We start from the raw sequence: 19,545 nt of genomic DNA on the forward strand, positions 1-19,545 counted from the left end.
TGCAACAGTATATAGGGTTAAACTCTGGTCACTAATTAGCTTAGTTGTGTATCAGTTTATTGTGCAAAGGTAGTAAAGGCAGACTGGAGATTCTCATTCATTGCAAATCTGTGGAGAACCTGGTATTTGAAAGTGTTGCACAGTGAATGCACCATGTCTGTGAATAATCTCACAATGCATGGCCATTCTTATCAGATTTACTGCAAAGACTTTTTCAAATAGTTTTGTTTCTTTTTAGCCTCTGGCAAAAAACGGCTGAACAATTGAGGTGATGGGTCAAGAGCAGGTTTAATCCGAACATTCTTCCTCCTATGGCTGGAAACCAAGGAGCACATGAGGGAAGAATGTATTTGAGAAAGTAAAAACAATATAATGGAGAAACATTATGAAAGCTTCATAAATTAAAATTCTGTCATCAAAGGGGATATATTATGTAAGATTCAGAAACCCTTGTTTTTAGCGACACCTGTGGCCGTTAAGTGAGCTGCAACCAGCAGTAACTGGCTGCTCTTGTGCACGTAATGTGCAAGAGACTTAACGTGCTTCAAGGTACCAATATACTCACAAAAAAAATATTTTTCGTTCTTCGTTTATAAGAAAAGGGATTCGTTTATATACCTTTGCAGTGATACTGTTAACGAACATCCTGACGGCATCCACGCTGCTGAGAGCGACGTTTAGAGGAATAAATATGATTGTGCAGCCCTCTTTCCTCCCAATAACAAAACAAACACACAGCAAAAATGTCAGCGGTAGAAAACAGTAGCTAAGAAAGCATCTGATCATAGAGATATGGATTTGTTGGCACTAGCACTACAATTCACTGGCATCAAGTCGACAGATGAGGTAATTAAAATGATACTTTATGATGTTTAATTATGTTTAATATCTGAGACTAGACTATAGCCTAAAGATATGGCTATGTGAGTTTAAATTAATCCCTTTTCTTTGCAAGTTTGTATCACACAGTACAGATTGGCTCTTTTGGCATATACTGAACAGCATTGTTCATTTCATACATTGTTCTTTAGGAAGGGAAAATTCAGGAGCGTGCTTAAACATCTTTTGATTTTCCAGGCAAAAACATCCAGAGTCTTTCACGTAAAAAACAGGACATTTCATAGACTTCCTATGAAGCTGAGGACGGTCTCGTTTTTTATTAAAGGGTTGGTTCACCCAAAAATAAAAATTATAATAAAATTAATTACTTACCCTCATGTAGTTTGACCTTCGTTCATCTTCAGAACACAAATGAAGATATTAGTTTTGAAATCCGATGGCTCAGAAAGGCCTTCATTGACACCAATGTCATTTCCTCTCTCAAGACCCATAAAGGCACTAAAGACGTCGTTACAAAGCCCATCCCACTACAGTGGCTCTACAGTCATTTTATGAAGCAACGAGAATAGATTTGTGCGCAAAAAAAACTTTTATGAATTAGCGTATCGATTCATGATCCGATAAGCTGATTCATAACCCTTTGAAGCTTTCTTTTGAAATCAGCCCATCATAAGTCGTTATTTAGTGTTTGCGCACAAAAACGATTCTTGTCACTTCATAAAATGATTGTAGAGCCGTTGTAGTGGGATGGGCTTTGTAACGACGTCTCTAGTGCCTTTATTGGTCTTGAGAGAGGAAATGACATTGGTGTAAATGAAGGCCTTTCTGAACCATCGGATTTCAACACTAATATCTTCATTTGTGTTCCGAAGATGAACAGAGGTCTTACGGGGGTCGAACAACATGAGGGTGAGTAATTAATGACAGAATTTTTGGGTGAACTAACTATTTAAGATTTGTTACAAGCTGTTCACATATTGGCAGAGGTAGACAAAGTATACAACTTCATTACTTTAACTTTAAAGTTGTAAAGACTTAAGTAAAACAATTTTTACTTAAGTAAAAGTAATAATAATAATAATAATAGATTTTATTTATAATGCACTTTTCATTCCGAAGAATCTCAAAGTGCAACAAAGGGGGGGGGGGGGAATAACAAAAAAAAAAATGAATAACAAGTAAAAATATAGAATACTACAAACAATCAACCAACACAGAAAACAGAACAGAAACAGAGCTGATGGTGAACAGAAACAGAGCTGATGGTGAACAGAAACAGAGCTGATGGTGAACAGAAAACAGCTGATGGTGGAAGTCTCTGTTAGCTCCGCAGCACACTGTGGTCCACTCCATGTTTCAGATTTCTCCCAGCGGCAGTGTCCCGATGACATCGCTGAGGCACGACAGCTGAAGACCAGATGATGGGTCTTCTTCATGATGATTCAAACGATGGGGATCGCTGCAGCACCATGCAGGAGGCAGAACATTCCTCCGGGCACTTCTGTGGACACACCGGGGCCGGCGCAGATGTCGCTCCACGGTCGCAATGCAGGACGGAACAGCGGCGCAGCCGAGAAGCAGAACATCCCAACATCATGCCGGACACCGACGACGAGAGCCCGGATGACGCTAGCCCGGTGCAAACTTCAGCCACCATGCAGCTTAAGCCCAAGGGAGACCACCAGTGAGCACCCGCGGCGAGAAACATAAAATGTCCTCCAAACCAGAAACCAACCGCAGCAATTCAAATGTAAACATTAGAGAAGCGGTTGAAAACGGCGAAACGACGAACAACGACTTCTCAGTGGCTGCCAGCAATCAGCAACAGTCCCAATTGTAGCTCTGACTGTTAGACTAGTCACAAACATAAGGAAATAAAATAAAATGTAAATCTAATAGTACATTAACATGATTTGTTGTGGGTGGAGAAGCGGCGAACAGACGACGCCAGCGTCCTCTCCCCCACGTTGCCTAGCAACAGAAGTATTTCTGTACAAGTAAAAGTACAGAAGTATTTGTTTTCAAAAGTACTTAAGTATCGAAAGTAAATTTCCTTTTTTATGTCAACACATTATTTTATTATTGTTGTATAAATGCACATTATGCCCTCATGGTTTAAGCCAGTCAGTGATGCTCCATCTGATATACTAGCATACGACTAATTTAAACTCATTTAAATACTTGTATATAAGTTACCAAGCTCTTTACAAAGCTGCTGTCACTTTAAGGCAGAATGCACGTATCCAATACACTGATACACATCCGATATTCTCCCAACTGTTTACCTTCACTTAAGAGATAATCAACTTTGTTTATGTTAATACTTGACAAAATTAACATTTTGACATCCATTTCTTCCACTTTGCTATAAATCAATGTTCAAAAATGCTGGGGAATAACTGAACTTCACATGACCCTACATGAGTGATTTCTGAAAGGCTTTCTGCAAAAACTCAAACACCTTATAAAGAAGAAAAAAATTATCCACTGACTTTCAAAGCTGCAACAGAAACGACTTTCAACTTTGAGGACCTTGATAGAAATGTAGTGGAGTAAAAAGGATGATATTTGTCTTTTAAATCGTGAGGTAAAAGTCATACGTTTCCAGAAAAAATAATTCTCAAGTAAAGTACAGATACTCAAAAAGTGTACTTAAGTAAGGTACTCAAGTAAATATACTTATTTACTGTCCACTTCTGCATATTGGTAATAAAAAAAGCAATCAATACATACAAATTCTTATAGTACCTTTAATTACTCCTCTTGATTCTTCAGAAATCCTCCTTTTGGGCTCCACAGACAATCTAACATCGCGTGGGTTTGGAATAAATAATATGATCTTTAATATGACCTTAAAACGTTTGATAGTTGTCATGAACTATGACGTTTCTTCCAGTATAGCTGTCTCTCCCAGTGGATATTGGAGAAAATAGATGTCATTAATAACAGCTTCACTCGTCCACCCCGTGCCTGGTTCATCAGCTCCACCGTGCTCTCCTGGAGCAAGTTGTCGGTTCTAAGATGTCACACAATTACCTCTTAAGTGCTCAAACAAATGGAGAGACCTGGCAAGTGACATCAAATCAACTCTGTCACAGGTGATTGAGTCTAGTCATCAAGTCAGGGCGAACGCCGCTACCTGTCAGGAGAGAGAAAACACGAGCAGGACAGCGAGGGTTTTCCATCAGGAGATTGTAATGGACTCCTATTAATACAGAAACACTTTTTTCCCCCTGAACATTTTCAGAAGATAAAGATGGAAATATATTTCACATTGTCCTCTAGTGTATTTCAGTCTCTTGCAAGCTTGCCACATAGTTCCAACCCTGGCAAAACCTTGGTTTTACTTATATAGGACAATTTAACAATAGGTGAGAACCTAAAAATCTCAACGCAATGAATTTGTAAGTTTTATCCACAAATCGTTTTTAGTTTTTTTCCCCAATTCATATAATTTTAAAGAAAATTGGGTAACACTTTATTTTATAGTGTCCTTGTTACATATGTTACATACTTGGTTATTACCATAGTAATAACAGTAAATTATGCATAGTTATATGCAACTAACCCTAAACCAAACCCTAAACCTATAGTAAGTACATGTAGTTACTGAATATTACTCCATACTTAAATAACTACTCTGTAACAATGACACCTTAAAATAAAGAGTAACCAAAATTTGTTGTTTCAACCAAAAAACTTAAGTGTTCATGCAGCCTTAAAATGTTAAGTTTACTCAACTCTAAATGCGAAGTGATAAATCGGATATTTGAATTGACTAAACGTAACATTTTAAAGCAGCACATACACTTTTTTTTATTAGAAATTCCAATAACTGACCTCTTTTTTGGAATAAATCTTTAATCTTTAAAATAATGAAAAACAGATAAACATGGTCATTAATTGCGTACAAGAATATTTCAATATTAATATGAAATTGGTCATATTCTGATATTGTATACATATAGGCTATGCATATATGCAAACATGTCAATGTTGCCTGCCATAGCCTGGATATTCAGTTACACTGTAAACACTTTTCATTCTACAGGGAAATAAGTTGAACACAACGCAAGAACATTGCTATCAAAAATCATATCAAAGCCTTATAAAAAGCAGTGATCTTTATTCTTTTTATACAAATTTTGACAGCAATCCACCAATCTTACAAGCAGACTTTGTGAGCAGGGCATGCAAAAAGGCAGTGAGCGCTGGGACACACATCTGATGGAGGCAGGAGGCCGTAGGACATTATCAGCAAGATAATATTGTCACTTGCTGATGTAAATTGCAGGGCGACATAGTCAACAGACATGGCTGAGTGGCTGCAGTGTGTCGGGGCCGTGACACTGACAAATGGAATATTTTTGGAGGACTTAATCGCTGGAAATGGGGTTCTGTCTGATGGTGACATGCACACCCCTCGCTCCAATGGCCGCAAAAAAGAAAACTGATTGTCTGGCCCGCTCACTCAATCTCACCTCCTTCAACCTTGCACCTCCTCCTTTTCCAAACACACACACAGATACACAATTGGTTTCCCCCTCACTGTCAACAGAAGAAGACCTGAAATGCAGAGACACATTCATTTGATTCATTAAGCAGGGAAATTAAGATTTCATATTCATTCCATTCCAGAGGAAAATTGTATTGCTCAGAGATGGCCCCTTTCATATCTCAGGACACTTAATGGAGTGAAAATGTACAGTTTTCTATTAAAAGCAATCATTTTAATATAAAATCAAATGTAAGATTCAACATTTTCTGAGGTGAAACTTCCAAGAAAGAGATTTAAGCAAAAGTCTTCTTTGGTTAAACTTTACAAAAAGGTCCCATTAGTTAAGGCCATTTACTAACAATGAGCAATAGGCTACATCGTTAAAGCATTTATTTATCTTTTTTATCATTTACATTTATTCATTTAGCAGACGCTTATATCCAAAATGACTTACAAATGAGGAATACAGCAGCAATCAATTCATCATGAAGAGGCAGATAAACACAAAAGTGCTCAATGTTCAAGACGTTGCTCAGAGTAGCATAAACTAGGATGGGAGGATTAAAGGAAAGTGAAAGTGTGGTTTTTTTTAAAAGATGAGGTTAGTAATAAAAACTTAATAAAAAGTTAGTAATACAAATACTAACTGTTCTTTGTTTGTGTTAGCTTAGGTTCATTAAATAATATTAACAGATACAACTTTTTTACATTTGAGAAATGTTGAAGTAATTGTTGAAATTAACAAGATTAAAGGCAAGTTTGTTCCAGAAACATTTATTATGCTGGTTGAAAGTCTTTTCACATCCGTGTAGCAATCACTAAGTTAAGTGGTCTAAATGTATTTATATTCCTCAATATCCTCTGTGGAAGGTGTAGGATCATAACATGTTTGTCCAATCATTCCATTGATATCCTACCTGCCTGCCAACCAGTGTCGGGAAGGTTACTTTGGAAATGTAATAGGTTACAGATTACAAGTTACCCTATTTAAAATGTAATAATAAGTGTAAATATTTCAATTACTTTATTAAAGTAATGTAACTGATTACATCTGATTACTTTTTCATTACTTTTCTAATTTCCAGCACTGTAAGCTGTAACGCATATTTATCATGGTGGCAACTCTCAGACCGGTTGTAGCCGGTTTCACCGTCAATGTGGATTGATGTTATTGGCAGATGTGGTGCACTGCAAACTCAAACAAAAGAACCAATCAAAAGCATAGCTCTACACGGCCTTTAAATGGCATCGTGCACATCTAAAACAGACAAAGCAACAAATTAATATTATTCAACATATCCTAGCTTTTTAAAGAAAATATTCAACCCCCTTTGTAATCATTGACATTTTCATAAGTAACTGTAATGTTTTCTCAACAACTGTAACTGATTACAGTTACATTTATTTTGGAATTACATTACATCTAGCCTAGTAAAATGTAACTAGTTACTCCCCAACATTGCCGTCAACATATTTTTCATACCTCCGCACATCTGCTCGCACAGACATCGTACGTCATCAGTGCGTTTCATGCTACGAGTTAAACATTTCAGTCACAAGAGCTAGAAACCTCTGACTTGAATTTATGCATTTCAGTGGTGACACTATCAATGACGAAATGAATCTGCAGCAGTCAGGTGTAGAGGTCAGTGCTCTTTTCACACCGCACGCGCAAGCTGCGTGTCACAGTCACTCCCGTTCCCGGACTCCATTTCCCAGGATCCTCCCTGTCTCACACCTGAACTCACTCCCTCGGCCTCTATCCCGCTCTCCCCGGATTCCTAGCACCTGGTCCTCGTCATTATCACTCCTTTATGTTTGGACTCACTTCCCTCACTCCTTGTCGGTTCTGAATGTTTGTTTAATGTGTGTGTGTTGATCCTGTTTTGTTAGAAATTTATCTCCAGCGTGTTCTATGTATCTGTTTGAGTTATCTATTATTAAAGAAACCCATTTAGTTTGGATGTCTTGGATCTCTCATTGCCTGACGACACCACACGTAACAGCGCAGGCAGCGTAGAAATTGTGCTTACGGAGAGCGAAAACAGCACGCAGCCATACGTTGTGCTTTCACACTGCAGCGTAACTGAACCATGGCTTGTGTAATGTATACAGACGAGTGTCGTCCATTCTGTCACCTTTTCCAGTGTTCTTCTCCGACCACTGTCAGTCTCGTGCTTTGATTTATGATGAGCATTTTTATTTTTTCTCAGCGCTGAATGTAATGGATGTCTAATGGCTTTATGTTCATTATTATTGTAATGTTATGTGCTTTCCATCTCGTGGCACTTTGCAAACTCTGCTTTTTGCATTTATGTGTTTTGAAGAAGGCATGGCTTTAGAGATGTTCTGAAAAGAGTTTGGGATCTCATGCTTTCAAAGGGGTTATTGCTAACCCCTCTTAAAATTGCCTAACCTACCATTAAGAAATGCTTTAGAAGTATTTTTTATTGTTAGTTAAATGAAACCTTATTGTAAAGTGTTAAACTCTTCACTGTCAGTCAGTTTAGTCTCAATGATGTCAGCGTGAAACAAATGGTTACAAAAAGTTACTAGAGTAATACCGTGATGAAGCTAGAGTTGGGAATAACTGAGTCCAAACTCACTGTGTTTCAGTCAAACACACATCACGATCACATGTACACCACAAGTCGGTGCCTAAACATGAACAGTTTCTTATGCAAATTTGACTGTGATGGAAGGAAAATCGTCACACCCACGCTCGCTTTATAAACAGCCGATGAAAAGCTAAATAATGCATCTTTACATTAAATACCAATGCCAGTCGCCATCATCTTTGAAGTTTTACGTTTCTGCATGAATCTCATTGTAAGAAATCATAAAATACATACGGTTTCTTTGTGTATATTCTTTATACCCACACTCTTTTATGATTTTATCATTTTTGAGTCATATTAGCTTTTCACTAATGAATGAATTATTTTTTCCAAATCTATTCAATGACAGTTCACAAGCTCTCAGTTCAGCAGCAACATTTCAGTGTTCAGGTAATTGTTTGATGAAGTTATGCATTTTGAAAGCTCTGGCTTCACTTTATTGACACGTCCAAACATGTTATTCATGTTTAAGAGGACATCTCCGTCCGATGTGCTGAGCGACTGTCGCTTATGCCAGATTTGGGATATCTTCAAGATGAAATGATGCGCTTTTAAAACTAGATGAACTTTGGGAATGTTCAAATGAAAATTGTGATTTATCAGAAAATCTATATTATTACTCAGTCCTGCATCAACCAAATGAAATATTTTGCCTGGAATAATGAGAATATTATTTCACACTGACTGAAATGCTACTCTAAATGCTTTTCCCCAACTTTGTTCATAAATCTTGCAGTGCGAAGTTATGGCTAGCAAGTGCTTTTGTGCTTTATTCTTCAGAGCACTATAACCACAAGCTGAAAATGAACATTTGTCATCTAAATGATGTCTGTGATTAGAAAAGTTGGGATTTTATGGTCTTATAGTTTCCTGTAATGATTTTGATAATGATATCTTGTGGCCTTGAGGAGTGAATGCCAGTGTCTGGGGTCGAAATAAACCTCTCAGGTTGAGAAACAGGAGCTATGCTTTATTAGGCGGCTAAGAGCTGGCGTCTCATGCTGGACGTGCAGGTGGAGAGACGTTCCCTTAGCAGTGCTTCATCACTGCTGTTACCTACTGAGAAAGAGAGAGACCGTCCCATGTCAGGCATGAATCACTTCCAAGTCCCTGACCTGCTCTCTGTAGATCAATGATAATTACCAGTGTGACATGAGTACAATTATTACTGTACAGGATCAGATGCTGCAGGGGAATGCTGGGAGCTTGATAGAGCTTGAGTTATGGCTCTCGCAGGGCCTACACAAGTCTTGGTCAATAAGCAAGCCATTTTACACTCTTATGTGATAGCTTACAGCAGGATATAAGCCTTAACGCTGGTTGGTCGTGTAAAGCATGGCCAGTTCCATCTCTGCTTGTTCTCACATTTCACTCAGTTTTTGGACATAATTGTAAAAAAATGTACAGCCTGGCAGACTGGCACAGTAATTTACAGATGGATAGATAGATAGATAGATAGATAGATAGATAGATAGATAGATAGATAGATAGATAGATAGATAGATAGATAGATAGATAGATAGATAGATAGATAGATAGATAGATAGATAGATAGATAGATAGATAGATAGATAGATAGATAGATATACTCCTTTATTGTGTGACTTGAGTAATGATGCTGAAAATTTTAAAATATAGAAAAATAGTATATATATTAGTAATAGTATATAATAAACATTTCACAATATTTCTGTTTTTACTGCATTTTATAAATGCAGCTAATATAGCAGCAAAACAGCTCGTTTAATTTTAAGGGTCAGAGATGAAAAGGGTAATGAAAACTAATTTGAACCTGATTTAGTTTCAAAAAACTTGCCCAATGTAGTGAGTGGACCTTGAGAAAAAGCTAAATAATGTTAAAAAAAAGGTTTGATATGACCCCCCCTTAATGCACCTGCTTGATAAAGTATAGCATCTGTGTGTCATACGTGCGCACACACACACACACACACACACACACACACACACACACACACACACACACACACACACACACACACACACACACACATCCTCTTATCCCAGTATTTTCACGCTATGTTTGGCAGCTCTCATCTTCCCTTTGATTCTGTAAGACTGCTTTCCTGACGGTGTGTGTGTGTGTGTGTGTGTGTGTGCACGCGTGCTTTCGAGGATCCAGTCGTACCTGTAATCATAATCTACGACAGGAAACTTCAGAAAATCAATTAGTCCAACCCTCATCCTGCGAGCGAAGACGATTCCCCCGACTTGAGCCGCAAACACCTTCTATCACGAGTCATTTTGCCTCCCTAACACCCGACTTCTCTTCCCTGAGCCCGGATAGGTTTGACTCTAAGCCTCTAAAAAGTTGACAACCCAAAAGCGCTTTCCCCCCTCTTGCTCTCGCCGCAGCCCTTCTCCCCTTTCAGCCTGTCGCGGAAGAAAGCTGGATTTGTTTTCCTGCGCCACCGATAGCAGAGCCCGTTATGGCATTTCATCCCCAATTAAATAAACAGTCTTTTAGAGTCGTCTAAATAGGCGAGCCTGCGGGGGAAGCCGGTGGCTCTACACTTTCCTTTGTCCCGTGGAAAATGAGCCTCTGAAGAGAATTCATTGTGGCCCTGTTGTTTTTAAACGCGGCCGCAACGCACAAAAGGAAACGTAAACCTGGCTCGCTCCTCTCGGCTAAAGTGGCTCCTCGGCTGGAACAAACACCTCATTCAGGGGTCAAATTTAATCCACCCCGCCTCAAGCTTTTGTATTCAGATTAGAGACTAAGGAGGATTTGCAGCGGCTCGAAGCCTCTTGTTAAAAGGCTGTGTTCCCCACTTAACTTGCAATTTACCTGTCACTTAAGCCCTGAGTGGAGATGGAGCTCACCTCTTCAGGAGAGGTTAGAGCCTTTCTCCTTCCCTCTCAATAAGTGCTTTCTCAAATGCTTACTGTACTGAAAGAGGCAGAGACAGATTAGAAGAATCAAAACCAATAGGCTGTTTGGATAAGTAAGAAAGCATGTACCACTGAATGAAACCCAGAAATAAAACATAGACTTGTGAGGCGAGCGAATAACATTTTTACATCCGACAAAGGATCTAAATCCGCATGACAACACCGCAGCAACAAAGCTCTTTCTATAATGCACTTTTACTAACTGTTTAACCACTCTCAGTTTACGTGTGTGTGGTGTAATATACACACTCTTTTTTATTTTTTATTTTACGTTTTCCTACTCACAGAACATCCTTTTTTTTTTTTTTGCATGTTGATCAAAATGTATTTCTGCTTACTGAATTTTGATGGAGCGAAACAGTTTGTCAAAAGTAAAACTCCTGTAAATAGGCCACTTCAGGGGTCTTGTAGTTCACACTTTGGGTTAATGTCTCCTCAGCATGAGGTAAACGGCCCCCAGGGGAGATCTATAGATACAGGGACAATCATTTTGCAAAGCAAAACATTTTGATACAGCAAGATTTAAAAAACAAAACACAAGATTTTGTTGTTTTTGAAAGGTCACTTATGCTCATAAAGGATATATTTACAGTAAAAACAACAATGCTGTGAAACCGTCGCTTTTTGTCCTGTCACAGGCTAATCATGAGGGAAATTATTTTTTTTCTACATTCTCTGCATTGCTTTTTTTGAGGAAAGAGAAAGAACTGAACTCAAATCACATATATACAACATTGCAAAAGCGTCTTCTCGCGTTACATTACATTGTTTAACAAAATCTTAAACACCCTCCATTTTCCCTCCAAAAAACAAAAGCAAAAAGAAAATAAAAAGAAGAAAAAAAACACATTGTCATAAGTGTTTAAGTGTCATTGTCTTTTTTCCTGATTGACTCAATCTTGGATGGAAATGATGCTATTCACTTTTGAAATAATCAATGAATATCTCATCATAGAATATCTCTATCTGCCATAGTACTTATAAACTATATCCTTCATAGCAAACCAAATTTTTTCCAACTGAAGATATTGCAGTGGGAAATTTTACAAAACACATTATGCATTTAAATTAGCTCAAACTAGTCAAGCAGCTTGACTGGAAAAATCGAACCAATAAGCAATGAAATGTGGCTCGGTTATGAGACCGTAATGGTCTGTCCCATATGCTGCCATCATCCTCAACACAAGACGGGCCACAGTTAATCAGAACCTATTTTGATTTTTAATGGAAAGAAGAAGAAAGAAGTGGGGCACGAAGCTTTTCCATCAGAGCAAAATCTCTCTGAGCAATCACTGTTTATAAATATGGATTATTATCGAGGAGTTCAAAATGTGCTTTCTGCCTTCTGCATGGTGAAGTTGAGAGGTTTAGGGGCTGTGTGTGTGTGTGTGTGTGTGTGTGTGTGTGTGTGTGTGTGTGTGTGTGTGTGTGTGTGTGTGTGTGTGTGTGTGTGTGTGTGTGTGTGTGTGTGTGTGTGTGTGTGTGTGTGTGTGTGTGTGTGTGTGTGTGTGTGTGTGTGTGCGGACACTCTCTCCACCCGTCTGGAATCCCTTGGCTCCTCAGCGTTGTTCTCCATGAAATGATTTTGTAAATGCAGAAGGCCCTAAGGCCACAGCGGCCGGGTCTCTTTCAGGACTGGATAATTGACTCTTTTTCCTTGATAATACATAGCTTGCATATGCCAACTAATACATCAGAAAAATACCCTAGGGCCCCTCTTGCATCACCCCTGAGACCCTCGAGGAGATCGAGATCAGGCAACAGACAGTGAGAAATGAGCATTTCTGGCTGTATGAATGAGTTACATCCCAAAAACATCTTGATCAGTACCTGTTGGCATCTTGTGTCTACAATATTACTAATTCACTATTTTAAACAAGGAGGGGGAGGGACGGGGGGGGGGGGGGTGATTGTAATGCATTTATCAAAAAATGGCAGTTCCTCCCCCAGTCTTTAAAATTGCCCTTTTCAGGAATGAGATTAACATTGTCATGAGAAGAAAAAGACGTCATTTGTTATTTCAATAGGCGTGTCAGATCCTCTTGTTCTCTGTATGGATTCATTTGTGTGCTCATTAAAATCCTTGTGGCAGAAAGTGATATAAAACAATCATAAAGATGATATTTTGCCTCAAACTTCAAACATATTCCATTATTTCTTCTTTCACATGGTGTCCATGTTTTTAGGCGTTAGTTTGGAAAGATGTGTCTAAATGCAAATAGGTCAGGTAGAGGATGCTGGGAATTAGACATTTGGGAGTTTGGAAATAAATGTATCCGTTTATAGCCTTGAGATTTTTTTTTACAATGGTTTCAGTGCTTTCACATAAAACAGACTCATTCATCACCCTTAATGAATTTATTATTATTGGTAAACGTTGTTTTGAACATCACTTTTTTGTAATGGTAAAGAATTATATATTTCTATTTGAGTGGCTATACAAAAACAATGTAGTACATGGTTCTGCTGCCCTCTGCTGGCACATAAGCATAAAACCATACAGGATCATCCCACCTTCATCATTCAAGCCCTCACACTTGTTCTAAGGGAACACCCGCCCGTAGAAATGAAAGGTCCCACCATGAGCTGAAGGTTTGGCGACAGCCGTGATTGTCACAAGGAATGAACTGCTCTGCCAAGGGACGTCCATCTCAGGACCCGGTCGTGGAGTCAGTGTTGAAGCGGCCTCATATAAAGCATTCCGAGCGGCAGATGCCCCAGGAGCCTCCGAAAATGTTTCAGTGAGACCTTTTTTCTGCATTTGAACGAACTCAAGCAGTCCAACTTCATACCGAGAAAAGAGCTCCTCTGCACGGGGGAGAGTTTGCTCTTTTCCCAGTTGACCCAAAGTCCTAACTGGCTGAGGTGACTGAGCCCTGTGTTCGCAAATGCTCAGGACTGATAACTGCTGAGATATTGAAAATAGCTGTTTTATTGAAGTTTTGAGTAGGATGTGCCAGTGGTGGAACACAAATTAAACTTGAACAAATGATTTTTTCCCCGGCCCTCTTTGCAGGGGAGGAAGTGGTGCAGACCTCATCTCCCGATGAGCAGTCCCCTCCATGATGCCGTCTCAGGGTAATACGATAAAAATAAGTGTCTGCATTGTTTATATGCTGCCCTCAGCTAATGTCTTCAGATCCATAAAGTTACTCTCATTTTTTTTGTCATTACAACTGCAGACTTGATTTTGGTACTCCTTTAGGCCTGGTCTTCATGGTTTACTAGTTTTATAGTAGGCTTGATGGATTTAGGGTGCTAATATAAATGGTAAAGTTTCTTATGGCAGGAGAAGGATCACCTGTATCCTCAGGCAGAATACAGTACACACACATGGCATTGACTGGATTTCTAGACATGTCTAATAAAAGGTATAAGTCTGGTTTATTAAGATGTCTCATTTACTTGTCCTCCAGGCTACAGCTAAAAGTTTCTGAATCAAACGAGTCGTTACTCAACATTTTTCCTGAGCTGCAGATATAATTTGGCTTTTTTCCAGTTTAATGGAAAAATTACTTTTCAAATGACTCTACATAACATTGTTTCTACTAGATTATATTGTATTAATGTTAAAGTTAATGAATGGTAATTATGACACATTTATTTTATAACTTCACAGTATCATGCTTCATACCTTTATAGAGCTTTAACAAATTCTGCATTATTTTAATGAAATCTTATACAGTGTATGCTGATATATGAGATGAACCTTTATTCAGCTGTTTCTGACTTCACTGTGTCTTAGAAGCCGTAAAGATGTCCAGAGATCCGATGATGATGGATGTGAGTCTACTCTTAGGGAGGTTCAGCTTTCTGGGAATCGAACACAACACAGATGAAGTGCAGGTGAACAATGCCAAGATGTATTTCATGCTGGGTGAGATTTAGCTTTCAATCCCATAGGTGCTACTCGTTTTAATGCCATTTCTGGTGAGAACAACAATTAGTTATCTGCAATTTACTCGTCATGAATACATTTTCATTCATTATAATTGCATTTTTTCTAGTCAAGTTTGATTTCTGACTACTGATTATTGAAATTAAGTGGAAAACTGGAGTCAATTGGAGACCTGTGAATAGTAAATGTTAAATTATGCTTAAATCTAGTAGGCTAGTCAAAATTGAATTATGGAAGAAGAAAAAAACATACTTTTACTACTAATACTGAATTTTCTAAAGTGTAAAGGATCTTTGAAATTGCAGTTTTTACTAATCAGAATTGGATTACAACTAGTACTGCTGCTAAAGCTAATACAGCTTACCAAAGAAATGGACCGAAATTCAAGCATTTATAGTGATCATATGTCATATGTTGCTTCTCTTTTGAAGCAGGACAATAAAATATAGTATGCTATGTTTTTTGTGATATATACAGTCTTTCTCAAAAGTTTAAACACCCCTTGCAGAATCTGTGAAAATATGAATAATTGTAACACAAAAAGGATTTAACTAAATGCATGTAATTTTTTTATTTAGTACTGTCCTGAATAAGATATTTTATATCAAATATGTTTCTATATAGTCCATAAGACAAAAGCCTGTTCAAAAGTTTAAAAAAAGGTTCATCTTTTCACGCTGTGGGCAAATGAGGGACTCAAACATTCACTGACGCTCCAGAAGGAAACACAATGCATTAAACTTTTTGAATTTGAAGATTAAGGTATTGTACTTAATTTATCTTCTGGGAAACAAGTTTTTTCTGTTGCTTCTGAAGGGCAGTACTAAATAATTTTTTTTTATATTTAAACAAAATAAGAAACATTTGGACATTTTCCATCCATCCATCATCTGCTTATCCGGGGCCGGGCTGGGGGGGGGGCAACAGTTTAAGCAGAGATTTGCTGATTTCCAGATTCCCAGATTTCCCTCTCCCTAAACTCTTCCTCCAGGTCTTACAGGGAAATACTGAGGCGTTTCCAGGCCAGTCGTGAGACATAATCCCTCTAGTGTGTCCTAGGTCTTCGCTGGGGTATCCTCCAGGTGGGACGTGGCCGAAATACCTCCCTATAGGAAGGTGTCCAGGAGGCATCCGAAACAGATGTCCGAGCCACCTCAGCTGTCTTCTCTCGATGTGGAGGAGCAACGGCTCTACTCTGAGCTCCTCCCGATCGAGCTTCTCACTCTATAGCCCCTTTCACACTGCACGTCTGACCCGCAATATTCCCGGAACATTGCCGGGTCGCCTTCTGTGTGAAAGCAACCACGTCCCGGGATTGATTACCGAATTCGACCCGGGTCGGGGACCTAGTAATATTGCGGGATTCGACCCGGGACGAGCGCTATGTGAACAAAAGCCGAAACTAATGCTGCAACGTGTACGTAGTTATCGTGCGACTCCTAGAGCTTGTTTTTTTTCAATAATACAACCTTGAAGTGCCAGAAGAGCTAGTCGGTGTTTTAAACGCAGAGAGTGTTCGTATCCAAAAGAAACTAAAATTAAACAAGCAGAAATGTGCGCAAACTGGACACAAGTCGAGACCACGGAGCTCCTTACTATCCGAGATCTGAGATCGGAGTGTGAAAGTGGCTTATATATGGAAGCGCCCAGCCACCCTCCGGAGAAAGCTGATTTCGGCCACCTGTATCCAGGATCTTGTCTTTTAGTTCATGACAAGATCTTAGTTTCGTTCTCAGTTTGGCCGGATGGCCAGCTGAAGAGTTCTGGTCATCCCAAACGTCTTCCATTTATGGATTATGGAGGCCACTGTTCTCTTAGGAACAGCAGAAAGTTTTTTGTAACCTTGGCCAGATCTGTGCCTCTCTATAGTTCTGCATCTGAGCTCTTCAGGCAGTTCCTTTGACCTCATGATTCTCATTTGCTCTGACATGCACGTGAGCTGTAAGGTCTTATAGACAGGTGTGCGGCTTTCCTAATTAAGTCTAATCAGTATAATCTAACACAGCTGGACTCAAATAAAGTTGTAGAATCATCTTAAGGATGATCAGAAGATATGGAGAGCACTTGAGTTAGATATACGAGTGTCACAGCAAAGAGTATGAATACTTAGGATGTGATATTTCAGATTTTCTTTTTGTAATAAATCAGCAAAAATGTCAACAATTCTGTGGTTTTCCGTCAGTATGGGGTGCTGTTTGTACATTAATGAGAAAAAAACTTTTTAGCAAATGGCTGCAAAATAACAAAAAAATGAAAATTTAAGGGAGTCTGTGATAGTTTATTTATTCATATTTATTCAGATACATATTATATATATTTTTTCTAGCTCTGTTCACTTTAAGTCCTCCTCATTGGCTCAAAACAGGAATTTATGTTTCTACTCAGATTCAAAGGTTTTATTGTTTTATTACTCCCTGGCATGCTTTGAACACTACATGCTTTGATGTTTCAGCTTCATGTCAGTGCTGTACAGTGGTGTTTCACACAGCATGCTGACATACGGTACATGGCATGTAGTTGTATATCACAACAGGTCAGGACATTACAATCTCTGCTGGAGATTTCCCATGAATCGTTTAAGCATTTTAAGACCATTGATGTGTAAAGTAATTGTTTTTAATTTAAAGTTATGTACAAAATCATTAAGAGGTGTACATTCTTTAAAAAATATCCTCATACATAGCTGATTTAATCAGTAGTAGATCAGTAGTTGGTGTATGTTTAATGTGCATGAATAATGTGTTATAAATTACAAAATATTCCTAAATGAAAATTATTTTAAACTCTGAAAAAAAGTAAACTGTCTTTTTACATTAATACACAGCCATGCTCTTAAAAAAATGATATATCAATATATGTAGAAATGGGTGGATTCATGGGAGGAGCTCTGGATATTAGTGTTCCTCTGGATGGCAGCAGATGCTTTACATGACTGGAGCTCATGCACATTTTTACATTTCTTCTCTTATACAGCAAACACATGCATTCTAGTCTTCACACATAACTAATGATTCTTAGCCATTTCATATGGCATATTTTTATTGCATGTGGATCTCATACATAGAAGAGGCTGTAAAGTCTGTCATGAGCTTCTGATCTTCATCATTCAGGTTGGACTCAAGCCGGTACTGTACTGAAATCAGAGCTGCTTTACACAGTAAGTGCACATTTTGCGTACATTGGCTGTTTATGAATCTGATCTGGGGTTTTTTTCATTCCTACACAAAGTAATGTGGCAATATGATTTTAAAACTATTTTTAAGTATTTAGAGTGAAAGGTAAATAAACAGCTATTAATTGTAAACTTTGAATGTGGCATTTGAGAATAAGGTTATCCATCCTTAATACTGTGTGGCATATTTGTCTCTCTCCTGTAGTGATGACACGGCTGCATGCAAGGTGGCTGGTTTTGCTGTTGGGAGTTCAGCTTGTTTTGGCTCAGTTTAAGGATCTTGATGATGATGATGAAGATGCTGATGATGATGTAAAAGACAAGAGAAATGGAAGAAACAACAATAAACCAATCACCTCAAATGTCATCCCAAAAAACAATGGTAAATCTTTTTTTGTCATTTAACACAGCAAACAGCTAGTACATAGTGAGCAGAAGCTTTCTTGTTTTCTGATTAGTTTTTTAAGTTTTTAGTCCAGCCAGGTGGTATGAGATAATCGAGAGGTTTCATTCATGCATCTGTCAGGCAGGGTGTGGTCCTCAACTTTCAGACTTATCAATATGTTGATTGAATATGATTTTTTTTAAACAAATGTAACTGATTTAAATACTTCTCAAGAGCAAAAAAGGTTAATATGGCCAGATTGTCACCCTACACTGTCAGAAAAAAAGGTACATTGCTGTCACTGGGGCGGTATCCTAAGGTACAAAACTGAAAAGGTACAAATATGTACCTTTAAAGTACTACTATGTACCTTTAAGGTACTAATTTGCACTCTTAAAGTACTGATATGTACTTACTTATATGTACCATTTAGGGGTTAGGTACAAAGATGTACCTTTTCACTTTTGTACCTTAGGGTACCGCCCCAGTGACAGCATTATACCTTTTTGCTCTACTCTAAACTTGATCTAAACGCTGCTCACTGTCCTGGGGCAAATTTCCTCTTTGACATGTTTCTTCTTCTTCATATATGTGATTTACTGTAGACTGGGGCCATTTCAGCTGGAACACATTTACTTTTGCCTATACATTTGTTATTGGCAGACACTTTATGGCATTTATGTAAAACCTAAACAGTTCAAATGATTCAAGTCAAATAGGAGTCACTGGCTGTCTTTTAGTAGCAGAACACATTACACTGTCTGCGGTCACAATTCAGCATCTCGCTTAAAGAAATAGTTTTCCCCCAAAACATTTTTTATTTACTAAAGGTTTCTAACTAAAATGGCGTCCCAAACCAGTGCGCTGCAATGTTATTTCAGTGTCACTGATATTCTAGTGTAGCTCTTGACAATATTTCTATTTCATTTTTATGTTTGCTGTTTTCTTTTTATTTAGTGTTTTAGTCATTTTGATGTGTGTTTGTAATTTTTAGTACTTTTTTTAAATGTCTGTATATACCCTAGTGAAAACTATACCAAAATGTATTTTAAAATACATTTATTTCATACTAAGTATACTACAAATCCAATAAAGGTGGGGTAAGTGCTTTCTGGAAACCGTTGTTGATATTTCAAATCACCAAAGCAAACACGCCCCTACTCCCAAAAGGGTCTCAGCCCTATTTAGGTAGCTCTGCCCCACACATACGTAACCGACACTGTA

At 38.3% G+C, this 19,545-nt stretch overlaps 1 protein-coding gene across 3 annotated transcripts in view; it reads left to right on the plus strand.

The window, feature by feature from the left end:
- The window catches only part of col28a2b (collagen, type XXVIII, alpha 2b), a 69,762-nt gene that overhangs the window by 20,249 nt on the left and 29,968 nt on the right, over positions 1–19,545 (plus strand). For 2 of the 3 annotated variants that reach the window (XM_067458892.1, XM_067458893.1), the window contains exons 3-6: positions 13,883–13,944; positions 14,612–14,712; positions 17,875–17,921; positions 18,142–18,318. In XM_067458892.1, the coding sequence (XP_067314993.1) occupies positions 14,702–14,712; positions 17,875–17,921; positions 18,142–18,318 (235 nt within the window). In that variant the 5' untranslated portion in view covers positions 13,883–13,944; positions 14,612–14,701. Of the gene's footprint in view, positions 1–13,882; positions 13,945–14,611; positions 14,713–17,828; positions 17,922–18,141; positions 18,319–19,545 lie in introns of all 3 variants that reach the window. The other variant, XM_067458894.1, reaches the window with a different exon arrangement.

This window comes from Pseudorasbora parva, chromosome 12 (assembly GCF_024679245.1).
Source record: "Pseudorasbora parva isolate DD20220531a chromosome 12, ASM2467924v1, whole genome shotgun sequence".
NCBI lineage: Eukaryota > Metazoa > Chordata > Actinopteri > Cypriniformes > Gobionidae > Pseudorasbora > Pseudorasbora parva.